This window comes from Giraffa tippelskirchi, chromosome 6, assembly GCF_054371585.1.
Source record: "Giraffa tippelskirchi isolate mGirTip1 chromosome 6, T2T-mGirTip1v1.2.pri, whole genome shotgun sequence".
Taxonomy (NCBI): Eukaryota; Metazoa; Chordata; class Mammalia; order Artiodactyla; family Giraffidae; genus Giraffa; species Giraffa tippelskirchi.
Window position 1 is genome coordinate 171,787,055 of NC_137280.1, and position 15,930 is coordinate 171,802,984.

Genomic DNA, 15,930 nt, shown 5'->3' on the forward strand with positions numbered 1-15,930 from the left:
CACTGGCTTCCCACTCCTGGCGAGATTCCCACCAAAGCCCTCACTTTGACAATGCGGAGCAGATGATGGTCTGGACCAACACGGCTCCTGAGATTTGAATTTGCATTGTCGGGGCATCTTTTCTTTGGAGTTCCAAATCCTCCAAACTATTTGGCACTGGAGTATTTAAGCTTGTTTTATAAACACAAGTAAACCAAGCAAAAAAGCAAAGTAACTCTTAGCAGCAAAGCTGTTGGATAAATGGCATTTTAAATCGTTTTTACCCCATTGATGGAGATGACTTCAGCTCAATGCTATCTGAAAACAATAATAAATATTTATAAGGTACTCTACTGAGGTGTTCAAAACATCACACTGCTCCAAATAGAGTGTAATTTCAGGCTACAGTAAAATGGGCAGGATAAAAAGTAAACAAAAATAAGCTTCAGACTAGATCACTTGTCTACTTCTCTGTTCTAAAATAGGTATGAGCACTATTTTCCATTTCTACTACTGGGTCTAACTTCTACATTACTATAAATGAAACTACTTCCCGAATTAAGTGGTTAGGAGAATGTTCTTAATCCATCAGGGATAAGACAAGGAGTTCCTATGAGCCCAGCAGTGAAAAGTCAGGACATGTTTTTCATTCTTTCTGCTGCAGTTTGTCTCTTATCAGACTTCCTTAGAAAAACGTATCCGTTAGCAAAAACTTAAGATCTGTTTTAAAACTCCACAGCCACTCCACTTTTCTGTAGAGCATCATTATAATGGGAATTGTAAAAAGGAGAAATAGCTGTTGTCCAATGTATGATGTTATCTGCTTAGCAGTAAGAGACATGCATTCTTCAAGGAATAAAGACAAATTACAATTGCTACTTCCACCAGTGAGTACAATTATATTAACATGTGAGTATCCTTCAGTGAAAACAGTATTTGCCTGGTACGCTAATCAACATTACCTAGATTCTTAGAGTTGAAAAAATTTTTCCCACATAAAAGAATTCAGGCTGCTGCTGACCCGTTTTTCTCATGCCATCTCACTACTCACGTCACTCTCCTTGTGACCATTTCTACATTGGGCAAATAAATGGAATTACTTGAAAACTCTGTTGGGTATAATATAAATTGCACACCACCTTTCAGAAGCTGTTTTTAATTCTACCCAAGTGTCCGGGGAAGAAAAAGGACAAGGTGTAGTGTAGGAAAAAAAAATCCTTTTCAGTACCATTTATTTTCACAAGTAACTCCTTTACAGTTCTCTCCTGAGGAGATTCTCTTTGAAGATGCAGGCTCCTAGCAATATTATTCCGGTCTCCTCAAAGGCCCCCTTACTGAGCATCCCTCTCATCTGCACTGACGTCAGACTCTTCCACCCTCCCTTTCCAACCACTTTGCAAGTACTTCTGGTTTGCCTCAAGACCCAGATCTTTCACATTTGAAGACAGACGCTCCTAATTTTGCACTTTGTATTATTTTGTCCTAGATATTTTTTCTGCTAAGAGAAAACTGGCTGTTTTAAGCCTAGCACATAAATTTTACTCATCACCCCTAGCTTGCGATCATCAGTTCAGTTCAGTTCAGTTGCTCAGTCGTGTCTGACTCTGTGACCCCATGGACTGCAGCACGCCAGGCCTCCCTGTCCATCACCAGCTCCTGGAGTTTACTCAAACTCATGTCCATTGAGTCGGTGATGCCATCCAACCATCTCATCCTCTTGCGAGCGTGAACCTGCACAAATAGACTGACGTGCATACACACGTACACATTCAGAACCTAGTAACTGGTTTTCATCCCTAATTAAATTTACATTTTGAGAATTTTATTGTGAATAATTAACAGGTTTGTTTTACAGAACAGTTTCACCTAGTATTTTGCTACATACGCATTAGCAACACAGTTCTAGGACTACCTGTCTACTGTTGTTTATAAGATTTTAATTGAATTTATTTGGCTTATTAACAAACTTATACTTTCTCCTTCCATCTCATGGTCTCACCCTCTGTTGCTTCATTCTCTTTTATCTTAATCCATGTCTCTAACCTTATTTTTAAAAAAGTTACTTGATCATTTTTCCAACTAAATGAAAAATTAAAAATGCAAAGACTGGTAATGTTAGACAAGTAATAAAAATAGACATTAGACTAGATATGTAACTTTAAATCTGAAGATAAAATTTACTGGATGTGTATGTGTGTATATGTTAAGTTTCTGTGTGTATATATATAAAAAATATATTATATATGTATACAAATATATGTGACCCCAAGTTGTAAAATTAAAAAGATTAATACATTTAAATTACAAAAATTAAGCCTTCCAAATATGGCAACTTTGTAAAAGGCTTTTGTATTTTTTGTTTACACACTATTAATTCTAAACAGAGGCAGATGACTAAAATTTGGCTTTTTCCACTTTTCAGAAAACATTTATCAAAACATATTTAAAAAAACCACACATGACACCAAACAGAAAATAAACAAATATTTTAATGTATTGTTACCTTCCTTTTCATTAGGACACAATCATGGTACTTGAATCTCTAATATTTCTTTGCTAGTCCTTATATTTATGTGTTACTATCCACCTCTCAGAGGTTAGCAATTTAAGAATAATTATTAAAACAATAATTTATTTAGATATTGATTTTCCTTGAGTATAGGATTAAATATCAAAAATTAAACTTAGAACTATATTTTATTGATACTTTATATTTTACTTGGCTATCCTAACATTATGAAAATCTAGAATTTTATGATGTAATCTTAGAATCTATAAGTATTAAAAGTACATTTGGGATAAAACGGAAGTTGGAGTTATATTTCATAATAATTGAGGCACGTCATTTTCTATATACTTACGTAGTTCAAATCTTATTATGTATCTAAACATCTTACATAAGTTTGAATTTTGTCTCAAGTCCTGATATCAATATCTTCATCAATTACTAAGAAAATCATTGTTCATTAGTAAAATGAAGTTTTGTTTAGAAAACTTAACTTATTTAAATGAACTTCAGTGCCTAAAATTTTAATTAACAGTATTTGGTAAATTAAATTTAGTCTTATCTTCCTCTATTTTATTACATGTTTACTTTCAGTAATAGTTTTTACTTCCTATTAGAGTGAGAATCCTGCATGGTGCAGTATAGACTGTTATATCAATAATTAAGTTACTTAATTGTAATTATAATTAATTGTATTAACAACAATTAATTGTATTAACAATTATAACTAGTAATTGTGTAACTGTCATCAATTAATTAATCAATTCACCTATAATGGATAAATTAATTAAGTTCACCTTTCAGGATTTCCTTATCTATAAAAAAAGGGCAGTGAACTACATATATTGTTTTTAAGTTCTCTTCCAGTTCTACCATAGAATAGTAAAGAGCCATATTATATAAATTTATACATTTATAAAAGACCTTTTAGAACAATTGCAAAATAGCCTTGTGAAATATAACAGTTCTATGTTACAAAATTGTGAACTACTACAATTTACTTTCTCTAAAATCTTACTGATTCAGTTCTAAAATATAGTTATTGTATAAATGCTTCTTAGAATGTTGAAATAAGGCTAAAATCAACATGCTGTATTTGAGTTTAATAAACATTATTATTAAAAAAAACATTATTAGTAATTATTATATAATTTTTTCCTAGTGAAGATACATTCCCTTATCACAAAATGACAAGCCATTTTATTTAATATGTAAATCTATCTGAGATTTTATTTAATATCTGACTTTGGAAAGAATTCCTTTCAAATATGTTTAATTTTAGGGAAAAAAGAGACTTCTAATCTGTCTTAAAAAAAAACTTTGAATATAGTTAACAAATAGATATATTAATTAATTTTTGTTTAAGAAGGGGATCCCAGACACAATGATATTCTCTCACTTAAATTCTCCTTCCCTGAAGGTGTGGTATACTGATCACTAATAGAGTTGTTAAAATAGGAAATTCTTAACATTGATTAAAACAGATAGTAGCAACACTGTAACAGTGTCACTGACAGAACAATAGAACCAGGAGAAAAAAGTGGATCATAATGGTAAAATGAGCAAACATCAGCCAATGACAACCAAAGGACCTTCATAATAATGAAAATATTAAAAATTAAGCTTAAAATTCATTAAAAATCTTTTGTCTCATTTTTCATAAAAGAACTTTAGTGAATGGTTAATGCTATAAGAGGCAATGAAATTTAGGTTTATTTACATTTAAGAATCTACTTCTTTACAACATGATTTTCTCTTATTAGAGATACAGTTTTGTGAGATAAAACTGTTGAGCACAACCCCCTAAAAAAGTTCAGAGAATGCTGACTCAGATTTAACAAATCTGACATTCTAAAGAGCATTAAACATTTCTAATCTCACTTGAGGAATAAGTAGGATTAGAAATCAATTAGACATAGTCAAAGTTTAGTTATTTGATTTAGAGATTGGGGTTCATTCCAATCCAGTGTTTGATTAACTGATGTGCAATAGCTCGGCTCGGTGGAACAAAGAATGCCTGCTGCTTGCCTTTGGTCAGAACATCCACAACCTAAAATACACCACAATAAAATGTATTAGGATTTCAAAATTATCATACTTAAATACTATTTCTATGCTTAAACAATTCAACTAAAATGTAATGACTTTCACAGTGAATAACAAAAGGAGAAAGTAATAACATCCATATTCAACATGCAAAATTCAGTACAGTATTTTTAGTTGCTTCATTGAGTGAGTGATTCAATTTTAAAAACATTTCAGAAAGGCATTTTTCCTGATGAAAATAAGGTCATGAAAGAACAAAGTATATGCTACACACATATTTTCAAAGTGAAAATGAACTTTTAGAAAAAATGCCCTTTTATCAAATTCTGAAAAAAATCTAATTTCTACTTTTTGAGGTTGAGCATAAAATAAAATTAATTTTGTGAAGGCAAAGTGACAAAGGATTTCAGGTTATCACTACTGTAGTGTAACCCTCTGTTTTCTATAGAAAGACACCGAGTTATACAAAACACAGACAAGTAATTTATCTTTCAGTGTGTTACTTAAGGATGAGTTTTAAAAAGTTCTGAGTGTATTTTTGTTAAACAGTTTTGTCAGTCTTGTCAAGTACATTTAAAATGATCAACAATTTTTCAAAACTTTTATGCAGTTTTATTAATATTTTTTGAGTTACTTGTTTCAATACTATAAACTATGTCTAATAATAATATTCCTGCTTCTCATCTGAAATAATGACCACCCATTTTAAGGCCACTGAAAGGATCATTAATTTCAGGGAACAGCATCTGAAATAAGAAAACGGCACAGAATCATCATTACTAGAAGTATCTCACAGAAGGAGTAACGTAGGACACGTCAATTACGTTGCAATCCGTGAATGATGAGGGGGCCACAGCCATTCATTCAACTTGTTGAAAACATGTATCCTTGCTACATGCCCAAACCAATACGGTCAGAGAACAATCAATAGGAGAAGGAAATTAAATTGAACTTTACCTGTTCTCTAGTGAACCAGCGGGCATCCTCTATTTCATTCTTGTCAACTTTAATTTCTGTAGACACTGCCACAGCTAAGCAACCAATCATTAAGGAGGAGGGCATTGGCCACGGTTGACAAGAGACATACTGAACATGGCCAACTTTGACTCCGCTTTCCTCTTCTACTTCTCTCCGAACAGCATCTTCTATTGTCTCCCCTAATCAAATGGGGCAAAAGAACAAGTAGCTGATGAACCCGCCCTGGACATTTTGTGCTCCAAATGGTTCAAACCTTTGAAAATCACTTTGGACAGAAACCCAATTCATAGAATCAGAAAGGAGAAGCCTAAAAGTAGATTGGAATTCAAGAAATATTGTTTTTTTAAATATATGACTACATACAGAATCAAAATGCCAGGAAGCTTTTCATTTCCTAAAGGTCTAAATTTGTTCCATTTTAAAAACTGTAACATCTACAAATATCCAGTACCTACTTACTGTTGGCTAAACACTATGTAAACATTTTATGTATTATCTTGTTTATGTAGCTAACCTTTTCCTCACTAAAACCTTGAAACACAAGGAATAGTTCAAGAATATTCACTGCAGTGTTGTTGGTAACAGTAAAAGCTTATAGCAGAATGGATAAATGAATAGTGGAATATTCATAAATGGGAGGCTACACAGCAGTTAAAAAAATGACCTAGAACTACTAGAGGCAGCATGGTAATTAGGAGCGTGGACCTAGCGCCAAACTGCCCAGGTTTGAATGCCTGCCATATCACTTACTAGCTGTTTGTTCCTGGGCAAGTTATTCAGCCTCTATGCTTAAGTAGTACCTACTATGTAAAGGTGTATGAGGATGATATAATTTAATATACAGAAAGCCTTTGGAAAAGTTCATATGTTTAGTACTGTTATTATCTATCAGTGTAGATTGATACTGGAAATTGAGATTAAACGTGCTAATTAGATATATTCATTTATTCCACAAATATTTATTGAATACTTATTGAACTTCTACAACATACGAGGCATATGCTCTAAGGGTGTGGGATACAGCAATAAATAAAACAAAGTCCTTGCCTTTATGGGACTTACTTTCTGATACTAGCAAATAATAAATAAATAAAAAGAAAGGTAGATAAGTAAATACATACTTACATATACACCCCGTTAGGTGCTGATAAGTGCTCTAGGGAAAAGTCAGACTGGATAACAGGGACTGTGACTATAGGATATGGGGCTAACTAATTTCCTTGGTATCATCTGGGGAAGTCTCTCTGAAAAGGTGACAACTGAGTCTAGTACAGAAGGAAGTGACGCCTTGGGTAAGAGCAATATATGAAAGATACATGAAAAAGCAAAGAACTGTTAAAACAGATGAAATTAATCTACTAGTAACAACAAAAATTATATTAGTTAAAACACAGAAAATATTTTAAAATACCCCAGTTTTATAACATGATAGTTCGTCAGAGATTACTTTCAAAGCCTGTCCAAAATTTTTATTTAGAAATCGTAAGTTAAACGGAAATTACTATAAAAATTATAAAGAAAAGGCGCACCAGGTTCAATAAATCCAGCGAGGCAAGTAAACATGCCTGGAGGAAATCTCTTCTGCCTGCCTAAAAGACATCTGGTCCCATCGGGATGAATGACTTGCATGATTACCACTGGATCTGTTTAAAAAAATCAGACGTATGAATGACAGGAAAAAACAGTGTAGACTCATTGTGTAAAGTCACTGTCTAATAGGGTAATAGAAATGTGTGCCTCTTGTAAGAACAAGACTCTGTCTAGTTACAAGAGGTTGTTTCTATCTGCCTAAAGACAGAGTATTTCAGGGAAATTGCACAGAATATTGTCAGTAAGCTAAAGAAAGGCCATTTTTGTCTTCTTTCTCATCTTAATAGCAACATTTATTGTATATTTACAGTATGCTAGGCTTATTCTTATTTTTTTAATTAGAAGTTTAAATAACTAATACATAGCATGGAGAAAATTCAAATTTTACCATCATTAATGTTTCCTTCCATCTCAATCCTTGTTGCTGTTGTTCAGTCACTATGTCGTGTCTGACTCTTTCTGACCCCATGAACTGCAGCACTCCAGGCTTCCCTGTCCTTCACTATCTCTCAGAGTTTGTTCAAACTCACGTCTATTGAGTTGGTGATGTCATCCAACCATCTCATTCTGTCGCCCCTTTCTCGTCCTGAACAAAGTGTTTTTAAAAGCTAATATGGCTCGATGGTTAAGTTTTAAGCCATTAAAAGATTAATTGATTTAAATGATATCCACTGCATTAGTGACTTCTGGAGCGATTTGAGAAGTCACTAATTCAGTGAGTTTGTCTTCCTAGATTATGACTGAGGATCAGTAATCAGATGTGAAAGACTTCTGAGCAGCAAACACCTGTCACTAGGCCATGTGCTTTACTCCCAGGAGACCTCCTCAGGTGTGGCTGGGTCTGTGCCTTTTTGCACAGTTTTAAAGGGCTGGGTTATCAGATTTCCAAGTCCACAGCCAACTCAAAGCAGCGACTGGGAGAGAAAAGGTAGAGGCAGACACCAGCAGTAAGGAGAAGCTAGCTCCAGGCTGTTTTCGTGATGCCAGAAGCAGCTACTGGACTGTTATGGTGTTTTTCTTTTTTCTCTCTTCACTAAATGGACCCAGATGGCTTTTGAAATCCTGTACCTCAACACATCAAATTCATGCTGATTAACCCAAGGTTAAGAAGTGGCCAGTTACGTACAATATTCTTTACTTAAAAGTCATCAAATTAGGTAATACTTTAATACTAATAGTCTTAATGGTTACATTAAACATGCCTTTTAATAAAAAGGTAACGCTCCTTAGCAACTCAAAATCTTGTCTTTCCAGAATGTCTTATTCCCTAAGCTTTCCAGATGGCCGAGATTTCACTGTAAAAGAAAAGGCGTACCAACTCTTGGGTATGATGTATTGTGAACACCGTGGAGACTAGGACAGTCTTCTCTTAAGCATACTCTTTTATAGCCGCCTTCTTCAATTTTAGTTGCATTTCCACAGGTTGGGCAGAACTTATACCGACTGTGCCAGGCGAGAACAGATCTTGCTTGAGCTACAACCCCTATGACAGGAGCAAAAGAAGCTTTAATTCTATGACAAATGGTAAACAAATTAATATATAAGGAAGAAACATTCTTAAGTCATAATAAAGACATGTACTGTATTTTAGGTGTGTGATCAAAGGGTTTAGTATTCCTATTTTTATTATCTGTATATTTCTCTTAAATTAAAAGATTTAATTCTACAGATGACAAATGAAAATTAGATTTACCTTTCATCTGGACTAATGAAATAAAACTCTCATATGGCTGTACGAACATCCATATACACTGTATCAGTTTAGGTTTTTACCATAGGTGATTTGTAAATTTTGGATATACATGACTCTAGTGTATACTGACTTTACAATATAAAATTTTTATATTTTATAAAAATACACTACAAAGACAGTTCCTAACTGAGATATGGACCATAAATGAAATATTACTAGGAAACTGTAGGAATCCATCTCTACTTTCCTTGGTGCCTAAGACAATACTGGTGTGTATCACTGTGAAACATTCTGTTTATGACTGGAAAGTATATAGAATTTTTTTTTTTAATATTGTGTTTACAACTCTTGTGATTAACTTTGTTTATGATAAAAATGCCTAACAGAATAAATCTTAGACTATGTACACCTGTCTACAACCTTTACCCTGATACTTCAAAAAAGAATTAATAAAGCCTGACCAAAAATAATAGAATTGGGGCAATAAGAGTAGAAATGCTACATTTCAAATGCCTGACAAAACTTGTCTCCCCTAAAATAGATTATTTGGTCTAAGGATTTTGAGATAAAATAACCATAAATAGCAATAATTTTTGAAACTGGGAAAGATGAATAAGCCATAAATTAAAACAAATGGAACAGTGACACTGAATGAACAGAGGCAACATTAAATATCTGCCTGCTCTGTTACTCTGTAATACGGAACTTACCTCAAAGTACCTCCGTTATTTCAGTCTCATTGCAATAAGAAAAGCTAACATTTATAGCGTACTTACTATGTGTCAAGCCCCCAGCAAAGATCTTTACACACATCATCTTATGTAATGTTTAGAGCAATGCTATAATGTAGGTACCATTATTATCCTCATTTTTGGAAGGAGGAAACTGAGGCACACAGAGGTTATGGATCTATATAAGGTTACACAGCAGCTGAGTAAAACAGCCTGTTTCCTTACTATTTTTTTAAGATCTTGTAATTAAACACACAGCTTCAAAGAGAAGAAATTTTAAACTCGTATTGTTTTTTCCACAGATGTAGAGACTAAAACATAACACTCTAGATTTTGACATGAGTGTCTAAGAGGTCTCTGAAGAGCCTGCCAGGTTACCTAAGGGAAAGTGGACACTGCCAAGTGACCCCTTCCTCACCTCCCATTAACTCTTCAGTCTACGGTAGTATACCTTCTACTCCTTCTATTTCACTGACACTCCTCTTGTCAAATTATCAACAGCTTTACATTATCAAACCAAAGGCTCTTAAAAAAAATTCTTTATCTTCATCTTACTCAAACTCTCCGCAGCATTCAATATATTTGAGTACCAACTCCAAGAAACACTTGGCTCTCTTGGTTTCTATGACCACACTCTCCTGTTCTTACTTATGGCCATACTGTCAACATCATCTTTGATGGTTCCTCTCCTATCTGACTTCTTAAACTCAGGGGGATTCAGGTGATTCTCAGATTCTCCTTCTTGCTTACTCTCAACTTTTTATGTAACCTGAAAGTTTCCTGGGATTTAAACACCACCATTGTGTTGATGACTCTAATACAGGTATATTCTAGTTCTTTCCTCTTTGTTCCAGATTGTTTCCCTTTTCTAAAACTTACGATGCCCAAAGATAAAATCGTGATTTATTTACTTCAAGTCTGTTCTTGCTCTACCCACGACTCTGTATTATTTTTATCAATAAAGCTTATTAGTATCTACCAAATGACTAAAGTTTCAAACTTAGCAGTCCTTCTTAATCTTTCACTTCATTATTATATACTCCACACCCACTCCATTAGCAAGTACTGCTGATTTTCTCTCCAAAATATACCTTGACTGTATCACTCTTCCTCCATCTCTCCTATTGTCATCTTAACAACTCAGGCTGTAGTCTAGGTTACCATCATCTTTCTCTCACTTATAAGTCTCAACCTACTGTTCAAGCCCTATCAGTTCTACCTCCGTAATATTTCAAAACTCTCTTTCTCTCTACTCCACTAATCCAAGCCACTGCATTCTCTTACCTGGGCTACCATAATCTTCAACCTCCTCTTAACAGGATTCCTGACTTCCACACTTAACTATCTATAGTTCATGAGCTACAAAGCAGCTAGAGTGATGTATTTTGTTTTTCTGTTTTTTTAAAACACAGGCCAGATTACAACATTTAAATGCAATTTAGGATAAAATCCCTCATTTCTTAGCATGATATATATGACCCTGTGTGAACTGGTATAACAAGCAACAGAAAACAAAGCAAAATAGTCAAGGTCTTTGCCAACTTGTTTAGTGTATAGCAGGCACTCAATAATCATTCACTGAACAATCAAATGAAACCAGTATGCATTAGGGTTAATTCTGGGGAAACTAATCTTGGCTGATTGAAACTGCTGTTACCACCCAGGAGAGTAGTCCTCTAGGGTAAGAACTTTAGGAGGTTTCTACTGAAGACAGCCTAATTTCATTGCTTCCTGGAAAAAGTGTGCTTCCTAGAAATTGCAGATACATGCAATTCCAATCCAGTACCCAAAACCAGATTATTACCAATACAAGTAAATAAGTGTTCACTTCCTACCAGCTTCTTTTTCTTTCAATTGCAGAAGAGCTGGCATTGGTGGATGAAGAAAATAACAATTTTCATGCCTTTGCTTAAATTCTTCAGCAGCAACAGTATCTATACCTAAAGCAAACCAGGCAACCAACCCATCTTCTTCTTCTTTTGAGACTTCCCCAGCATAATTAAAAAACTCTTTTTTCACTTCAAGTTCTACTCCAAGGAAAATCAAGGTGATCTTCTCAGGCTGAGCCAAATAATCCTTTATATCTGTGTAGTTCAGCTGACAAAGCCTGACTTCTGGCTGTTGAAAGCTTTCTTTATTGCCACCTAGAGTAACCAAGGGATTTAAATCTGAGAAAAGTATATAAACTGTGGCTGGATGGCTTTCTTTTGCTAACAGCCAGTCAGAATTATTTCTTTTTTCACTTTTCCGGTCCAGTAGTGTCTTGCTAAAATAATTTTCACATTCTTCCACTTCATTGGTTAGGAACCAAGGCTTCTTCCCACCTTTAGCATTAGCTAATAAGTTAGCTATATGCTTATAACCCCAAAATTTAGCTATATCCAGTGCAGTCTGCCTTGATTTGTTGACAATGGATCTGTCACACCTATGGATGGAAGCAAAAAATAAAATAGCAAACATTTTCTTCAGTATTTATTACAATAAAATTTTCTAGATGTACACGATAGTCCCTCTATTTAATAATTACATACTTTCTTTTTCTTTTAGAACATAATATATTAATGGAAAGGTTAAAAACCAATCATAAATGATTAAAAGTTAGAGTGGATGTTTAAAATTTCTGGAAGATTATTTATAAAATAGAAAGCACACATTTTATGTGCTGTAAGGAGATATTAAATTTTTACAAGGAGTTGTAAAAGTTCAGTAGTCATAGTGGGCAGATTTATATTTTTTATTTTGGAAAAAAATTAGATTAACTCATTAACTGCTTGGCTATTAAGTATGAAAAGTTAATTCCCCAAAAAAGTTAAGTTTTAAATTAGAAATTATGCTATTATATAACAAGACTGTTCACTGAGTTATTTACAAGCCCAATGTTACAAATATGGCTACATGAAAAATTTAAAAGAAAATACATAATCCAGAAATTAAACCAGACACTCTTCAGGTGGCACAGCCTAAAATGTTTACCCTTTCTCAAGTAGAAATTGGACAACATCTGGGTGCCCATTCCTTGCAGCATACATTAAAGCAGTCCAGCCATTTTCAGAAGTTTCATTGAGAAGAGACGGAGAATGACTGAGTATTGCTGTTAACTTGGCAATATCTCCTTCTGCAGCTGAATAGTGAAACTGGGATATTATTTCTTGATTCAGACTTCTTTTTACAGAAGACATTTCTTCCTTAAAACAGGAAAACAGGAAAAAATTCATTTGCAATTGCTTTCTTGTATCAGTGATTGAATATTATCAGAGTGCTGATATAATTAGAACATCAGTTATGGTTTCTAAAACAATTTACTCTTAAAAAGGTAACTGTCAAATGTCATCACAGGATACACTGAAAAACTGTTATCAGTTGATAATTTTAAATGTAATTCAATATGAGGGATGTATAAAATAATGTATAAAGAACTTTGGTGGAAAACAGTTGAAGGGAGTGACATCAGTGGGAGGGGGGATAAGGTAAAAGATATGACAAACAGGAAAGTCTATTTGAGGCAAACCAGAGGGACTTCAATACAGATCAGGGCATGACGGGAGTTAAAGTAGATAGAAATAAAGCAGGTGTTTTTAGCAGATGACAAGTAGTATTCTCTTAGATTAAGTGATACTAGAAACAGATCTGCCCTCTCTGGGAAATTATGATCCTATTCGAAGAACTAAGTTTCATCTGAAAAAAATTTATTGCTTTACCTTTCACAGGGATTGATTAATCCATAAGGGATTGATTTTTGCTCATGGTGTGAGGTAAGGGTCACAATACATTTTTATCCCAATAGATAAAATCTGTTTGAGTCAGGGTCAATCTCAAATTTATTGTCTTTGTCCCATTATATTGCAGTATTATATTCGTCATAAATGAGATGACCATGTATTTTTGGATTATTGGACACTGTTCTATTGGTCATTTTGTCTATCCTTGAATCACAGAAGCTTTTAAAATCATGAACTTTGTCTGCTTTGTCACCGTTACTTCAGTGAGAAAGAACTGTTCTAAATGTGTATGCATGTGTGCATGCCAAGTTGCTTCAGTTGTGTGCGACTCTTTATGATCCCATGGGCTGCCGCCCACCAGGCTCCTCTGTCTAAGGGATTCTCCAGGCAAGAATAATGGAGTGGGTTGCCATGCCCTTCTCCAGGGGATCTTCCTGACCCAGGGATCGAAACTAATTGTTCCATATCCTCTAATAAATGCTTCCTAATTGTGGGTTGAATGTGGTAGGGCACAACTACCACTGAATTGTGGTAGGGCACCATGTGGGGGGGAAATGGTTCATATTTCAGTTGTCTATAAACTCCTCAAAGTGCTTTTTTAAGGTATGATTTTTTTTCTTTGAAATTCTGTTAAGAAATGAGTTGGGATTCTAACTAGGTTTCTACCTTCTGAGAACAATCTACTGAGGCTATAAAGAAAGAAAGGTTATATAATCTATAATTTTTGACAGCAGTTGTCTTTAAGGTTCTGACTCTGCGACTTTGTTTATCAACTGTCTAGCAGTAGCAGCATGACAATATTTAAAGAAAAAAATGGGCTGGAGATTAACTTTCTTATTTTGTGCTTTTTCACCTTACCTGTTTATTATCTTTCTGCTACTTATAAAGAGGCAAAAACTACTCACAGGAATAGAAACAAAATATTGAAATTATGTATACAACTTAAATTAGGAGGGGGTGACTTCTGGATTACAAAAAGTCATTTCTTTTAATTTACCCTAGAATTTACTTCACCATTCTCTTCATATTAAGATTTATAAATGCACTAAAAATATTATGAATAACAGAAGCTACTTTTCAGGATTTTATTTTGCACTGCTGTATACTGACTCATGTATGGTCTTTCCTTTGAAGTTGCCTTTTCCTTAAAATCACATCATCCAGGTTCTTCAGTTTGGTTTACTATAGGCAATATTTAAATCATGCTCACCTCCTCACTTTCTCCACAGTCCACTCACTCCCTGTTGACTTGCAAAATTGGCCTCCAAAAATACAGTACCATTCACTACCCACAGTGCAATGATTATGCATACAGTATTTTCAGGAGAAAAGAGTAGAAAATGTGTACTTTTCCCCCTTAAGCTTTCTCGCCAGAAAAGCCATCTAGAAACAGAACCATTACTCATTCCAGAAGAGCACACAAGTCTAACGTCCAGCTCTACTGTTCCATTTACTTTTTCATTTCTCCTCAGGTTCTTCTGAAGACAGGCGTTTGAAGGCAGGATGCCGTGATTCAGTTAGCTAAATGCTGCCCTTGCTTTCCAAGAACACGGACGATCCTCAGAGATCGTTTTAAAGAATCTTGACTTTAAAGGGTCTTACACTTTGAGCCAAACCAACACCCAGTTTTATGGGTGTGGGGACCAGGGCCCCCGACTGGTCCAAGGCCACAGGGCTCAAGAGCCAGGGCAGATCTCACAAACAGCTTTCTCACTGAGGTCACTAACCAGAACTTCTGGGGCATTCCCAAGGGCCAGCTCTCCTACCAAACGCGCCCCTCCCCGCCCCACGCACGATCTCTCCAGCGTCTCCAACGTTCCTTGAACGTCTGTTCGCGTGCCAAGAATGTGAGAATTCTTTAAACATAGTGAAGTGAACCCACAGCGAATCCCCACCTCAGAGACTGTGCTGGGTCGGCTGCGCGCCCAGCCCCCTCCCGGAAGCCCAGGCTCTTGAGTCCACACCTGCGTCCGCGCACTAGTGCGAGGCTGCGCCACACCACCCAGCAGCGCAGGGCCCGTCAGCGCGGAGACCTAAAGAGCACAGAGAACTGGTTACCAGCTCCAGAAGGGGCCCTGGGCCCGCCAACTCGCCGCTGCTGCTACTAACCCACAGGTGACCACAGTAACGGACACCGGGGTTTGTAGTCCAAGAGCCAGGGAAACCCCACACTCCCTCTTCCCGGCGCCGGATGGAGCCTCGCGGACTTCCGGTGAAGGGCAGGTGTCCGCGCACGGCTTTATGGGAGATGTAGTTCGAAGGTTACACACCGAAGATGCGAGAAGGCTAGGGGCTGGCGGGTGGAGGCGTTGGGAAGCCAGGGCTTGAAGTTCAGATGTGAGGACAGGCTTCCTAGCGGTGAGTGAAGGGCTGTTTTGTTTTGTTTTGTTTTCCCCGGTGGGACCGAGGTGTGTAAAGCGACGAAAACCTGTAGGTCTGTGGGAACAGTTTTGAGTTCTCCAGCATTTCACACCCAGCCCCCACAAGCTTCTTTCCTGTATAGTTCAGTGCGTTGGAGTGTTCAAAGCATTCTTTCGTGTTTAAACAAACGTGGAATATTGGCTGGACCAAGTCGTTCCAGTGTAGAACCTTAAACGAGTTGCTGGCCCCCGACCCGCAGTCTCCTCTTGTGAGAAATGGTCCCATGTATTGATGCCTCCCTCACTCTGTACTCCTCTGAAACGTTTA

General features: G+C 35.9%; 1 protein-coding gene and 2 long non-coding RNA genes across 23 annotated transcripts in view; 2 read left to right on the forward strand and 1 right to left on the reverse strand.

Moving 5' to 3' along the window:
• The window catches only part of LOC145511091 (uncharacterized), a 277,792-nt gene extending 276,936 nt beyond the window's left edge, over positions 1-856 (forward strand). The window contains exon 5 of the long non-coding RNA XR_014057493.1: positions 719-856. This is a non-coding gene — a long non-coding RNA (uncharacterized LOC145511091). The remainder of the gene's footprint in view (positions 1-718) is intronic.
• Positions 857-2,450: 1,594 nt separating this feature from the next.
• NUDT12 (nudix hydrolase 12) lies at positions 2,451-15,784 on the reverse strand. Of its 21 annotated transcripts, none has more exons than XM_081503712.1 (8): positions 15,352-15,431; positions 15,207-15,275; positions 12,497-12,708; positions 11,359-11,948; positions 8,415-8,582; positions 7,039-7,152; positions 5,489-5,688; positions 2,451-4,535 (listed from the first exon to the last, which is right to left on the reverse strand). In XM_081503712.1, exons 3-8 carry the CDS (start codon positions 12,700-12,702, stop codon positions 4,425-4,427), a joined length of 1,389 nt encoding a protein of 462 aa, XP_081359838.1. In that variant the 5' UTR covers positions 12,703-12,708; positions 15,207-15,275; positions 15,352-15,431; the 3' UTR covers positions 2,451-4,424. The 21 variants fall into 21 exon arrangements, with proteins under 21 accessions (XP_081359838.1, XP_081359837.1, XP_081359853.1 ...); XM_081503711.1 differs by having other exon boundaries at positions 15,138-15,275; XM_081503727.1 differs by having other exon boundaries at positions 12,481-12,708; positions 15,138-15,275.
• Positions 15,493-15,930, forward strand: part of LOC145511090 (uncharacterized) — a 704,343-nt gene continuing 703,905 nt past the window's right edge. The window contains exon 1 of the long non-coding RNA XR_014057492.1: positions 15,493-15,600. This is a non-coding gene — a long non-coding RNA (uncharacterized LOC145511090). The remainder of the gene's footprint in view (positions 15,601-15,930) is intronic.